General features: G+C 29.8%; 1 protein-coding gene across 1 annotated transcript; it reads left to right on the top strand.

Annotated features, from left to right (window-relative positions):
* The first annotated feature begins 2992 nt into the window (after positions 1-2992).
* Positions 2993-14744, top strand: LOC122537891 (adenylate kinase isoenzyme 5). Its single transcript, XM_043671536.1, has 12 exons — positions 2993-3224; positions 4502-5074; positions 10083-10250; positions 10614-10724; positions 10935-11077; positions 11487-11669; positions 11788-11910; positions 12034-12190; positions 12458-12726; positions 12866-13030; positions 13164-13446; positions 13777-14744. Exons 2-12 carry the CDS (start codon positions 5053-5055, stop codon positions 14034-14036), a joined length of 1884 nt encoding a protein of 627 aa, XP_043527471.1. The 5' UTR covers positions 2993-3224; positions 4502-5052; the 3' UTR covers positions 14037-14744.
* Positions 14745-15967: the final 1223 nt, after the last annotated feature.

Below are 15967 nucleotides of genomic sequence, written 5' to 3'. Positions count from 1 at the left end.
AACATGAATGCGAAGACAATAATCACGTGGTATTGACAATATGTTTAACAAATTTAAATTATTATATTTCTTATTTATATTATTATAGATATAAACATATCTATCATTTTATATAATACATTAACAATATTTTTAATACCATTTCTCGAATATGAAATATTTTACACGAATTACGTTAATAATTTCATATATAATATTTAATGTACCTTCATGATGGAACTAAATATCAAGCTATTGTCAATCTAATATGTCAATTTCAGGAGGACAATATGAATATTTATGTGACATTAAATGCAAGGAAATATATGTATAAATATATTTCGTAAAATTTGCATACTACTATTGACCTTCACTTGGTCGAATATTAAGGTCAAGAGAAATGCTTAAATTTAAATAAATGTAATATCTGATGAATTAATAGATTGCTACGTAAATATTTGTTAAATTTCATATGATTTAAAAAAAAAAAAAAAATTGTACAAAAATATGTAAATTAAAAACACAAATCATAAAAGATTTCAATTAGAAACTGAATTATTATTTTCTTACAGTTGTAAAATATTCATTATTCAATTATGTTTTTTTTTCTAGTTGTTCTGACCACTTTCACACAATATGCTTGCAATTAGAACTATCTTTTCACTTTCATTCTTTTAATTTTATTTTTTAATTCATCATTAATGTTCTAGTAATTCATCAGAGAACGTCACATGTGTCCTCGACTTACGTTAAATAACAAAGGTTGCTTATTGCTTGTCAGTACTGCTTGTCTCAATGAAATGTCAATAATCATGTTGCATATTAAAGTAAAACGAATTTATTGTTTCATTTCAAACGGAATATTTCTATCAAATATTACTGAACACCTCAGAGGTTAATCGAAATTTCTTCCAAAATGACGTTTCATACATCAAGGTATACTTTTTTCATCAATGATATATAGTCTGTTAATTGTATGTACAAAAACAGATCATACTGGTCATTTCGCGTTATTCAGGGTAAATCACTTACCTCTGCCTTTCTTTAAATTACTCAAAGTTCATTTGTTATATGAAAAAAAATATTTCAAGCCAAACTTTTAGATATAGTATTAATTAAGAAGATCGTGGATTAATTACTAACTATTATATCAATAAATTGGCATTTTCAATAAATAGAAATTCTCAAGAAATATTTTAAAAATTACTGATTTTTCAACAAATAATCTAAGTAAGCAGTAATATTTAAAACAAAATTTGTACCGTTTCGGAGCAGAGGAATGGAAGAAGTGGAAGAAAGCGGAAATAAAGGTTAAATATTAAATCGTTTTTCGGGGGAGTGATTCGTTGTTACGGAGATGGTGCATGTTATTGGAAAACGGGCGTGGTTATCTAAACGGCTTACCTTGCAAGAATTATACATGGATGTATGAGAGCAGAGCAGCTGTATAGGTGGATATCTAAATAATTTAATCGATGTCAACGTTACTGACGTTTTCCAACTCGAGTACTTTCATTATTTTCGTCCAAGAAGAGGAGGAGAGTCGTTATTATAGCTTCAAGCTCATTTGACTAACAAATAATGCAGAATAACGCGGGGGTAACTGCTGGTCACTTTTCTTCTACGAACTAAGTTACAATTTCCTGACAACTACTTTTACTAGAGACATTCACGAAAAGACTCGTGAAGAGACTTGTTGGTTAATTTTACACGCTAAGAAGAGAATTATTGGTTTGCTGTTACTATTGCAAAAAAAGAAATTAAAATTTTTTTGACGAAACTTGCATCGATCAATTAAAAAATTACTCTAAACTGTCTCTCAATTTTTCTTAATTAACATTGTACTCGCGCTTTGTAAGCACGCTTTCTGTATTTTTCCCAATTCCTAAAAGATACTACCTAAATATTCTGAATGATAATCTATAGGCACGATAACCTGAAGAATTTTTTTACCTTCTCTTGTGTTTTTTTACCTTCTTTTCTAAGATATTACTTCAATAAGAAAATAATTAATAAAAAATTAATGTTATACGATTTTTGTTTGGAACGATTTTTCATATAACAAATAATACAAATTAGATGAATCACCTTGTAACAATCGAACGCGAAGGCGTTAGATAACAAATAATATATTTGTAAAGAAATATGTTTTCACACGGTGACTACTGATACTAATCGAGCGCAATACACTATGTTAATATTGCGCACGTCGGATATTTATTCTAGAAAGTCAATCGATTGCTAAAGTATCAAAGAGATAAATTCTAACATTATTTATTCAAAAACTATAAAACTGCTTTTCAAATACTAAAAAAATTTCCTTTCCTAGCACGCTTGTCATAAAATCGTACGGTCGTATCATAATTTATAAAATGTAAAGTATAATCATTAGTTGATTTATAAATTAGATTTTCATACAAATATTTGAAACGAATTGGCTATCCAAAATTAATCTTTCCATCTAACATTGAAGAATTAGAACGTTTAAGAAGGAAGTAGTAGCAATGCAGTAGAAATGCGCCGTATTGGTCAGACAACATAGAGATCCAGGCTCATAGATCATCGATTTAAAAAAAGAAGTCCTAATGTACCTTAAAAATCCTTCAAAATCTTATCACCCGTGCCATAGAGAATAAAATTTTGATCGGTTCGCTAAGAGAAACAGTCGTGTTCAACTGTAACAGTGTAACGTTGACTCTATAGAGAGATTAAAAAACCTATAACGGCTACGATAGGAGTTAGTCAATTTTCTACTACTCTACTGATTAATCTACTCATTCGAGAACCATCTGCTCGACAGGAACTTGACATTGAACCTGCAGCTCACGCAACGCACACTACTATACGTTGTGGCCAACAGAGAAGGGGTGGCCATTAACTCAAATGTATGCAAAACACATGTATGTACTACTAAAGAGAGTCGTGGAAAAAGGATTAGGTGCGCATGGGCGTATCTATAGCGACGATTGACTCTTGCTACGACCTCTAGTCGTTTCTAACAATCCATTACAGCGTTATCACGCCGCGACTGAGAAACCTCTGCCCGTGAAAGTTCCGTTCCGGAAGCCTCGCGTGTCGGCCGTGTTTTTTCGTCGCTGGGACCGCATTTTCCTTCTCTCTGTACAACGATCGACAGTCGAAATCACAGAGGTCCTCGGGCAAGTTCTGGACGATCGTGAAAACGGACAAGTTTTAATAGAAATCTAAGAAGAAACAATTTTCCCCGTGGTGGCACTATTTATTATGTAAGTTTGCGTGCAGTTGTCATTGGTGCGTGAATATTCTGGTAATTGAATAAATTTGAATAAATATACGATGAAAACGAAAGGATCTAAGAGATTCGTAGAAAGATTTTGTAGTTGTTCGGGTGAGAAGTAGGATCGTGTCGCGATCTTTTCGTCGCGTGGCCTCACTTTCCTAGCAGATTATTCGATCGGTCTTTCTTCGATGGAACACGGTCGCGGATGTTATGTTTCAATCGAAAAACTCCGAAAATGATCCTTCTTGGTTCTATCCACCGCTTGATAATTTTTTTGTTTTCATCTGGTTGTTCAATAATTTTAGTTAGGGAGATAATGATGAAGTAACAAAATAAATATAATTTCAAAAGCTAAAAAGTTTATAACAGAGCAACGATACTAAGTTTTATTATATAATTAGCTATCGTACGAATAACAAACAATAGATATTGAAGAATGAAGAAAATCTCATTTGGTTTCTATCTTTTTATTTATTATATATAACATTCTAACTTTGATTCAATTCTTTATGATGTTTTGGAAATTAAACATTTAATGACCAAACACCTACATATTATAAATTTCGTTTTATTTATGGATGTGTGTATACGTGTGTGATACTGTGTCCTATTAGTAGATTGCAGATCCTTATGCGAATGCTTATTTCTAGAGAAAATCGATAACAAAATGCAATCTGGATAGAAATTTTTAGAGAATTTCGACTACTTGCTTTCTGTTATTTTCATTTTGAAAAATTCGGTAATCTACTCGAATTGTACTAAGAATTAGGATATATATATATATACAAACATTGTACGCATTATCAAGATACTAATCGACTCGACATTGAAATAATCCAGTGACTATAAGTGAAAATATCGACGAAAGAATTACGTTGAAATAAAATACAGCTTCAAACAGAAATACTAATTTCAAGGCAGAATTACGAATCGGTGGAATTTCAAGAAATAAGCTAGTTAGAAGACAAAAAGCAGAAGTTAAACAATATTGCCAAAGTCAATTTAACTTTCTACAATCACGCAAAAAAAAAAAATATTTAATCAATGCTTTCTAAATACATAATAAATTTCTATTTAAGTCAAGCTTTATTTGCAACTATGAAAAATTTCTATACAATTGTATAACGATCCATCTATGATTCAATTAAAAAATACACAAAAGCTAAAATAAAAGATCTCCAATGGTTTACAATCTCTTTGTAATTACAAGCAGACAAAATCCTTAAAGTGGATGAACAACATTGGTGATTGCTTCTATTACAGATTCCACGATGGATTTGTTACTGAAAGTGGTTAATGTTAAAGATGAACGTCCTTGGATAAACGTATGAAACGATCAAAGTACATTGTGTCTTATAACTGTTGAACGAAATATCATCGACATCATTGATGTGGATGGTGTTGTTACTGACCGTCGTTCTGAAGATTCTCCTAAAGAAATTGCGAGGATTTAATCAAGTACCGAGAGAAACGCTGCGAATCGAGACACCACCGACTTTTGTGTACCGATTTATTGGACTGTGATAACAAATTTCACTTAATCGGCCACTTATTCGATTTCTACTTTCACAAATCTGTGTGAAGATACAGTTGAATTTGACTTGACGTCGTTAAAAAAAAAGTGCGAGAAACTTGATCAATAGTTGATAAATCAAGAACGTTGTGAAAAAAGGAGTTTCTAATGTGAGAAGGAAGTTGATTGTGTTATATATTTGGTTCTGAGAGGAACGTGTCAGGGAAACGTGAATTAATTAGTTGGAAGCATGTGATTAAATGGCCGTGGCAGGATCTTGGTATCCTTTGAAGGATCTACTATGGGCATCTGCCTGGACACTGGTGAGTACTTATTACAAATACCATCGACATCCATTAACATACTATTTTTTTCATACTAAATAGCATTATTTTCTCTAAAACAAAATCATTATTTTTCGAGCTTCTGATTTTCTTATTTATGAAATGCAAAAATTTATAAAGAGTGACAATTAACAGGATATTTTAATTGATAAGAAACTACCATGCCAATTGATAAACGATTCATGGAATATAATACTATATACATAGTTTATATCGTAAATATCATCATTCGTGTCGCAATTACTTATTTATTTCCTATAAAAATTGAGAATAGTATGTATTTTTCATATTTATTTTTATATTTATTTTTTCAATAATTTTTTTAAACTCTTCATTTTACTGCACTGCTACAATATTAACGATCGATCGATCGACAATTTTGTAACCGCAAATACTTTCAATATCAGAAACATTTGTAAATCAGAATCAAGAAATAAATATTTACAATGGCAAATATCAAAACTACAAATAATAAATATATAATAATGCTATCGAGTTGAACTGCAAATAAGTATTGTTAGAAAAATTTATATTAAATATTGGTATTTCTTATCAGTGGATGATGATGTAATGATATAGGTAATACGATACGATACAGAATATTACCACACGCTACAACTGTGATATGATAAACCGAAATATAAATGAGATCACATTGCGAGAAATTTTAAATTGTGGAAAACAAAAAATGGAAAACGTTACATTTGAATATCACTTAAATTTATTACAAAATCGATAATTTCACGAGATGCTTCATCCTAACATCTTTTTCTTTTCCTTTGTTTATCAAAAGACACGGCGAGTGTTAGATGACGTTGACGTTTGATTGTCCGATATATGAACTCGCCAAAATCGATATAAATGAACTTTTCATATCTAAGTCCACCAGTGTTTTAGTACTTGCTTTTTATTTTTAGTATCTCAAGGCATTGTAAAGTGAAATTTTCGCGTAAATATTAAAATGCCAAAATTGGCTGGAAACTTAGCGTCGATCTATTCTCAAAGGTATGTAGTATCCACCAAAGCGGTCGATCACGTTATATCTCTGGATAATATCACCGCGATGAATCAAATTAGTCTCAACGATTCAAATTAATAAACATACGTATATTAAATTAAAACATGGGAAAATAAAATGTCAGTTTATTTGTAATTTAACCAATTTTACAAATTTAATTGCAAAACACTAAAAATAAGAGAGAGGTATTCTCTCTCTCTCTCTCTCTCTCTCTCTCTCTTTCTTCACCTGAGCTAAAATTTAGTAAATATTTAATGAAAAATAAATAAAAAAAATTTTCTAAATCATTAATTCTCTATAAAATTGTATGAATGATATTCAAGATTTTGTATTAGAAACATTGTACTGAGACATTAAAGAGTCTATTTAGTATATTATAAATTATTTTAAATTTTAATTAAATTCTTAATTTAACTACAATTCAACTAAATCTGATACTTAAATTTTTTTTAATTACGAAACATCAAACAGTATTTTTGTTTCGTAATTTTGTTTCTTTTTGCAACAGGAAATTAAGTACAATAACTGGCCAAAATGTTTCTCATTTCATTTTCATGACATTACGTCACAATGTGAACGAGACACACGTGTGACCCATATACACCTTGTACTTGACATTAGATTATATTATTCGATCAATAAGTCTTCCAACAATATCCCAAAAGAAAAGTAGAAACTCATATTTACCCCAAATTGGACGCGTTCCTTAAATTATGCAAAGCTATAAATAAGAAACATGTTTCATAGGACCTACTATCATGTAGTGCACGTAACATATGTTTCCTTCTTACAATATAAAGGCTTTTCACGATTTTACTCAATTTTGTCAAATTCTTGAAATTATAAATGAAAGCATATTTTAGAAGATTTCATTCAGAATTTTAATATAGGCAGGATATCAGTAGACTAAACAGATGTTTCTAGAAGTATAAAAGTTCAAAAATATAAAAAGTTTATAAATATAATACGCGAAGGTTCAGAATTCTCAAAATCATCTCTCAGAAAACTAGAATTCATTCTTCCAATCTATTATAAAATCTACTATTGTTTCAGTAACAAAGAATATACATTCTCTCTCTTGCTTGATAAAAAATATGAACAACTTTCAAAAAAAATAATAACAATACATAAATAAATAAAAAAATGTATAATTAAATAATTATAAAGTCTACTATTGTTCCTTCTTCAAAATGTGCCAAATATTTCTTAATTATCTTAAATCAAGCTAATAAAATACATGTATAAGTGTTCGACTTTTAATAAAACGACGTATATTTCTTTTAAGATATATTTCTTTTCTTTGTCAACCGTAACATCATCGTGTTATATTTTCTTCAAGGATCAATGAGATTTACCGTAGAGACTTAATGGTTTACGTAGAAATGAATACCTCGACGATAACAAAGAAATATCTACAGGCGTGACTCATGTAACGAAATCAATATTGCAAATAAATTCATGAAGTTTGTCGTTAGCTAGTCAAACGTGTTCGTACCTCTTTCTTTGGAAACAAGACGAAAATTAGATCTTAAATTTTAATTTTGGCCCCTTTGTTTATTCTGTGCACGATTAAATTCTTGTTTGTAAAATATCGTAAAAGAACATCGTAAGTGTTACAATTGACTTCTTGCTAACAATTGTTAAGAAAATTAACAACAATTATAAACAATTATAAACAATTATTATAAATTATTATAAATAATTGTTATATATATACTTGTAAAATTATTAAAAATTAAACTAAAAGTAAGATATTATTTTACAATTATTTACACAATAACCGTTGATAATGCCAACTATCATTGAGAATAATAATAATATTAATCTAAATTGCCTGCACGTATTATTACAATTACTATAAAAATAAGTTCAGTTCAATTTACTAAAGTAACGTCGCTTTATATAAAAATCAATATATACAAATGTATACTTTCCAATGTCACAAATTAAATTACTCTTTCTCCGAATTAACTAAAATTGCCAGAGACAACTATATTGCCAGAGTCAGGAATCTCTTTTATCAAAACCTTACATTTCTGAACATCATTTCTAATTCATAATCCCTGTTCACGATGCGTGGCCACCTGTTTTACAAAAACACATTGTTCCACATGTAGCAACATACCTTTCGTTCGTTTATGGACATCTATGCATACACTTAGATGCTTGAATGTCAAACTCTCTTGAATCGAAAGAAAACCGCAAGAGTACAGTTTATATACAGTTTACGTACACAGCTTAATCGATATCGTGGAAATGATGTTACATTATGACACGGTGTTCCGTCATGATAAATTGCACAGTCGAAATAATGGAAATTCAAATGATTCCGATTGCAACGACGTTAAAAAGTTTTTTTCCACGATAATTTATGTTCCAGAAAGATATCTAAAAGATATCTAAAAGAATTTTAACTAAACATTTATTATAAAAGAAATATATATATATATATTTCCTTATATCATTTATCGATGATAAGTGGATTATAATTTGAAAAGAGAAATCCAACAATTTCAGACAGGAAAATCCTTTCCTGTTCTATAAATCTTATAATAAATTGATTGAAAGTGGAGAGAGATTAGTTGTTGGTTTCGGAATGTCATTTGAAAAAGAAGGCCTGTAATACCTCATTAAATTTCTACATATATGATAGCGTTAAATTCTTGATTGAAGAATCAAATTCAAGATTAAAAAATTTTGATCAAAAATCATTTTGATCAGGAGATTTGGTTTCATACGAATGTTGTCAAATCGAATTTTGTCTATTTATGAATTAAAGATCGCATACTGTTTATCAAAATCAACTTTTTTTAAAAAAATTATTTTCGAAGTAAACTACGTGCATATTAAATACCACGCGTTTAATAGCAATTCTAACTACGTGTAACTAGAATAAAACTGATAATTTTTCGCTAGACTGTTAGAATTTTTATATGTAAATAATAGATACCAAGAATAAAATCATGTCTGAATAATTTACTCCATGTGTATGCATATACATAAGTATCTATACCTGTGTACGATCTGTACCTACGCATTTGAATAAACGTGTTCATGAATAAACTAAATAATATACGATATGCGTAGTAACTCACTCATCACTACATCAGTCATTTAAATCATTTAGTTAAGATCATATTTTTTAAAATATTAAGTATTTAAAAAGGAAACAACGATTCTTATCATTTACAACTTTCATTTTAATGTTTTTCAAATGAAATTTGTTTAAATATTTCTGTTTAATTGTTAACTTTATTCAATTGTGCATCCTTATTTTATTTATATTATATTAATAAAAATCACAGTAATGATCTATCACACAAAATAAATCTAAATAATGTTTGATAAATTACCGAAGTTAGCAAAATATTTTATTATTATTATCTTTCAAATCGAAGACCAAAGGATAGAAAAATTACATGAAAGGAAGGGATAAATAGATGCTGGTAACCTCTCAATCTAACTAAACTCGTAATCATCAATATTTAAATTAAATGTACATAGCGCGGCTACTTAGTGGCTTTATGAATTGTCATGTAACATTATACAATGCATACGATATAAAAATTCAACGATACGGCATTGTGTAGATAGATATTCCTTTCAAGAGCATATCCTTCAAACTGCGTTCGATACTCAACCAGACCATTTCATTTGTTAATTACTTTTCTTTACAATTGTTCTTCTTTTAAATTTAAACACTCACAACAAATATATTTTTATTGTAACTAACGTGACATTAGTTGACAATTAAGACAGAGAAGAGGAAAAAAGAAGAAAAGAACGGAGTATGAATTAAAATTGGCACTAAGATCGAAACGAATCAATAAGAGTTGCTTTCTAAAAAATACCCATTAATTCCATAAAAGATTACTTAAAAAATTTGCTAAAACTTCTGAAAATAAATCATCCCTTCCAAAAATATAATGTGGTGATCTTCACATTGTTTAACAAAAAATTTGATCGCAGATCAACAAAATGGATCGCAGGTGTTCGAGGAAGCTGATGCTCGAAGCGCGGGAAAATGGCGGGGAGAGGCTGGCCTCTTGTCGACCCCACCAAACGGATATTTTCCCCAACAGAACGTTGGTGCAATTAAATTCGAAGTTCCAAAAGTGCCTGTCATATTTGTACTTGGTTTGTATTATAGATGATTCAATTTTTAAGATAAAAAACAAGGAACAAAACTAGCAATAAGGATTTGAATAAACTTCTCTAAATTGTCTAGCTGTTAAACTGTGACAATCCTTTTTAATGTATAATACGCGACATAAATATAAATAATTTTTCCTCACTTTTATTTATATTATAACAAATTTTTTAATTAAAAAGTTTCTGCCGTAATTTGATTTGATCGTCATAAATTTTTCATACCGTTTTTTCGTATCAGCATTTCTGCTACCGTCCGAACAAAATACTACATCTTTTTATCGTACCTAATTAGTATAAAATGGTGTTTTATCGTTCCTTTCGCATCGTGATATAATTTTTAATCCTCAGGTGGACCTGGTAGTGGAAAGGTGACACATTGTGATAATTTGATGCAAGAGAAAAAGGGCATAACGCATATCAACATGATGGATCTTCTACAACAATACGCTCTAGGAAATGGTACGAAGACACATTATTCGGAAATCGTTAAATGAGAAATTACAATTCTTGCATGCATCGCACATCAATATTACAAATATGACAATTACTAAACAAAATTGACAATAAATCTACTGTTATAGACAACCTAAAAACAATAGACCTAGGACAGTACATATTAAAATGGTCTACTGTTTGTATGTAATATTATTTACTCTTTACTTTTGATAGATATGCAAGATTTCGGGCAACTTAGCAGTAAAACCGTCGCGGAAGTGCTAATGCTCGAAATCAAGATGTCTCCAGGTTCCAAAGTCTTTCTCGTTAGTGGTTATCCACGTAATATGCGCGACGTAGTAGAATATGCTGAGAAAGTAAGTATCTCAAGTATATTCTGATTCTAAGATCTCTATCGTAATGAGACAGAAAGGGACAAATTCTTATAAATACGACATCCAAGCAAGATTTGTGTAACTTTTTCTCTGTGACCTACTGACCTGTCCCATTGACCTAAGGTTGAAATATGCACGAAGCATATAAAGGACAGAGATCAATCACCAAATTAGAACATTCTCTACGATTAATCCTCTCGCAATATGCATTTCCAAATTTTCGTTTGCAGAAAAGAAATCAATTCTGCTTGGGAATCACATTTGAATGATCGTAGTTAGTGTTGTTGTAAATTTTTTATAATAGTTCTTACAGCATTTTACTATGACTATTATATTAAGAAAAAAAAGAATGGTTGTTTATGTTATGAGAAACGAAAAAATAAATTTGCAGATCAAAATCGTGAATGGCGTGATTCTTGTGTCCTGGAGGCAGGAGATTCTCGAAAGACAAATCGATTTTGGAGCACAACTTGGACAAGTAGTGATCGAACTAGCGAGGATGGAACTTTATAATTTTTACAGAAACGTTATGCCCGTCGCGGAATATTTCGATCAAAGCGGAATGTTGATAGAGGTAAACAAATGACGAAATGATTATGTACTTTTTATGAACTGATTGAGGTTCAATCTAATTTTCTACAGATCTGACAAAATTAGAATAGTACTTAATTATCGGTTGTGATAATGTACAGGTGAACGGAGAAAGAAATCCAAGCGAAGTTTACGTCGATTTTCGCGAAGCGGTTTACAAAATTCTTGGCTTGTCGAGCGGCGAAGTGCAAGAAAAAAATGTTCCTCAACCGTTAGAAGCAGAAGTAAGTCCCCATTCACCGAAACAATGGCATGTATTTATTCTTTGATTTACGATTTTCTTTGCTAGCCTTTTCGTTTTTGAAAAAAAATTGATATTCAAACTACGTGGAATAACGAAATTATAGGTAGAAGTTGAGAGAAGGAAAGAATCTATTCCAAAATCATCGTCTCCTAGGAAAGAAGCGATAGCTGAAACGCAAGTACTTGACCAGATGAACGTGAACCCTGTAAAAACCGCGGATAAACCCAGAAAAGGGCTACCTGCGTTCATCTGGGTTATAGGTAAGAGAAAGAACATCTAAACTCTACCACCTCCTTTAAATTATTTTAAATCCAATCGTCTCTTTTTTTTCTTACTCTTAAAAAAATTTCCCAAATTCAAAGGGAATGGCCGACTAAGTATTAAAGGAAAATTTAATAATAAAGCCAATATATAAGTTATACTTAATTATATAATTATATATAAACTGCATTGAATTTAGTGAACGAGTTACATTGAATTTAGCCAAATACTACAAGCACGTCAGATTGGTATTTTAATTTCATTAGGTGGCCCAGGAAGCAACAAAGAAAACTTATGCACCCAGGCCGTTCGTAACATGCCAGGTTGGGTTCAAGTCAGCATCGGTGGATTACTTAGAACAATGGCATCGTCGAACACTATCGTCAACGATGCCATCGTTTCTGGAGAAATGGTCCCGCAAGATATTGTAATACAAGTAGTAGAACAACAGATTATGCTAAACCGCGACACAGATGGTATAATAATTGACGGTTATCCGAGGGACTTGAATCAAGTACAAGAATTTGAAAATAAGGTAATTTGTGATATTACATGTATATGTATAGTTTGATAATAAATATAAAATACAACTGTACACATAATGGATAATTAAATCTAGCTGTTAGTTTTCAAGTTTAATAAATTTGTCTAATATAATGCTTCAACTTTATTAGTTTGGTCAGCAACCACCGTTAGTATTATTGGACTGTTCGAAATTGCAACTTGGGAGAGGAAGAATAGATGATAATGTTTCTGCATTTAGGAAGAGGCTGGAACTCTTTCGCGAAGTATCTTTACCTATGTTGAAAACTTTGGACAACGAAAATCGCTTAACGATTGTAAGTGCAATCCAAAAATAGTACTTTCCTTCTAACGATAGAAACATAATTATTATGTTATTATATAATATTATATCGTACAATTACGCGAATGTGATTCAAATACTAAAATCTGAAATCGTTTTCAACAAAGATCGATGGCGACACCGACGTACCAAGCGTGCAACAAGAATTTTCCGCTGCACTTTATCAATTAATGACGCGAACGCGTCGCAAAGGAGAAAATAATGTACAGAGTCCTAAACTAGATGTAATGCAAGAAAATGGGAACAACGCGAAACTGAATACGGTAGTCCCTGACAATAGAGATCAGCCGATCGTACCAAACGGCGTTTCTAAGCAGATGATCGACGGTAAATTAAACGTCAAGGAAGCACTTACTGCTAAGAAGAATATAAATGGAATCAGCATACAAGGTAAATAATATCCTATTTTTTAATTATATTATCCTAAATCACAAAAAAATATCCCTTTGTCTTTTTTTTAGTTTAGTTATACGCAAAATTGTACATACACAGAGTGCAGTGATTATACAGAAAAAGGAACCATCTAAGATTATTAAAGTCTTAGGAGGTGGCACTATTTTCTGTATAATTACCTAAATTTCTGTTTACAAATCTTTTTAATTACCTACATTTATAAAAATGTGAAATTCAATAAACGTCTGCAGTGTAATAAGAAGTGGCCCAATTAAACAAATCAAAGCCAAATAAAAAATCAGATTTAATCGGAATTTTCGTTAATAGGGGCAGCACGAATTGCAAATGGATTGAAGAATACCGCGAGACAAGCTCAAAAAAACGGCGCTGCTCGTATGCAAAATGGCATTGCAAACGGTACCGCGCACATGTTGCAAAACGGCGTGGCACATCTGGCCAACGGAATTATATCGGGCAACAACAAGGTTGCACCGGCGGTCCAAAATTATTTGCCGAACAATGCGAAAGACGCCGTGAGAAAAATGTACAACGAGGTCGAAGGTTACCAAGAAAATTTACACATGTAGTTAATTGCACGTGTAATATCGTTCGGATGAAAAAATGAAAAAGGAAAAGAGGATAGTTTTAATTTATCCTACTATCTTTTTATAACTTAAGAGTTGACCATGTTAATGTCTACGAAATTAAGCAAACACCCGAGGTTTTATCTCTGATAAAATATATATATATATATATATAATATGTATATTACACGTATTATCATACGTATGTATGTATATTACTATAGTATTATTATAGTATATTATACGTATTATAATACTATACCGAATGTTTCCGGCGTTTCCTAGATAGATTGCATAAGTATAATTTATAAATAAAAATATAGAAACGATTATATATGAAGTTTTTGTCTATAAATGCTTTGTTATGATGCAAGAAAAACTTTAGTGCCACAGATAAATAGAAGTGCCTTTAAACTTTATATTACAAGAGTCTTCAAATGAAACTAAATCGTTTCCAGGCAGAAAAAAACATACAATGAAAAATTGCTATTTAATTGATGTTGTGTATGTATCTATAACTTTCCAACATCAAAGCATTTATAGCTGAACTTCATGCGATCGCTGATTTTCTCACTGGCCGCAGTACATCGGGAAAATTCGGAAACAGTATGTGTAATAATACATTCGCATTGTGCCTTAAGCAACTACGACTTAAATAGGATTAAAGGAAGGATTTAAGAGGAAAGCCAAACGCAAAAAATATATAAATTTGCAGATATATATATATTATTAATTATTATATATATTATATATATATATTATTAATTATTATATATATTATATATATTATTAATTATTATATATATTATATATATATAATTATATAATATATATATATATTATATATATATATATATATAATTAAGATATATATATAATTCTCTATACTCGATATAGAGAAATAAACATTAAAATATCGAGATTTCGAGACTAGATAGTTTAAATGTAATATGAAATACGTATCAGTTTCTTTCTTGTTTCTTCTCTACTTGATTCCTTTTCTTTTTTATTTACTTTACAAAAAGTAAACACATCGAACGAGAATTGACAAATATCTAACGAAGTAAACTATTTAATATTGTTTGTTTTTAATAAAATTTTGAAAATAAAATCATTTTTTATGAAATAAAATGAAATAAGTGAAATTTCAACTACTATATAGTATGAAAATTGAATTAACTTATATAAATTTAATGGCTGAAAATCAGTAACTGAAACAGTGAGTTATTTCTAAAAGGAATTAAATAATTGTTCTTGTTACAAGTAAATATTATGTAGCATCTTATACTCTACTTTGATGGAACAATATTATTCGTGTTTCTGTTACTTTAAACTTATAGCAAGCACGATAAGATAATAATTTAATGATTGTTTTTTTTCACTTAGTTTGAATAGATTGTTTAATTATTTCTAACAATTTATTTTTATGTTTAATATTTACAAATAAAACTCCTTTAACATTATTATTTGCTATTATTTCTTTACGAATACTTTTCTATATTAACATTTTCCTTTTATATGTAATACCCTTCTATTATATTTAAAATATTTTCAGTTTTATTCCATATACATTATGTATGTCAGTGAAAAACTCAATAGTTTTCTTCTAGTTGTCAATATTCATATTATAGTTCATTATTGTTTCTATTTTAAAACATACTATATGTTTGACATTAGGACTGATTTATATATGAAAAAAAGTAATTCACATATTTATATTAAGAAAAAAAAACAATTTTTTTCAAGTTTTTCATTTTTGCTTTTTTTCTTTTATAGAGAAAACAACGCGTACATAAAATCCTCAAACAAATCCTAATTGTTACATAAATAATTAAGTAATTTAGTTCTTACATTTTAATATTTCATATCGCAGGAAAACACTATATAGATATGCTTATTGCAAAATTAGAATAAAATCTTCTTTTATGTATGCA

The sequence above is a fragment of the Frieseomelitta varia genome, unplaced genomic scaffold (assembly GCF_011392965.1).
Source record: "Frieseomelitta varia isolate USP_RPSP 00005682 unplaced genomic scaffold, Fvar_1.2 scaffold_937, whole genome shotgun sequence".
NCBI lineage: Eukaryota > Metazoa > Arthropoda > Insecta > Hymenoptera > Apidae > Frieseomelitta > Frieseomelitta varia.
The sequence above is the reverse complement of the archived record's forward strand: the minus strand, read 5'-3'. Positions and strand labels throughout refer to the sequence as shown.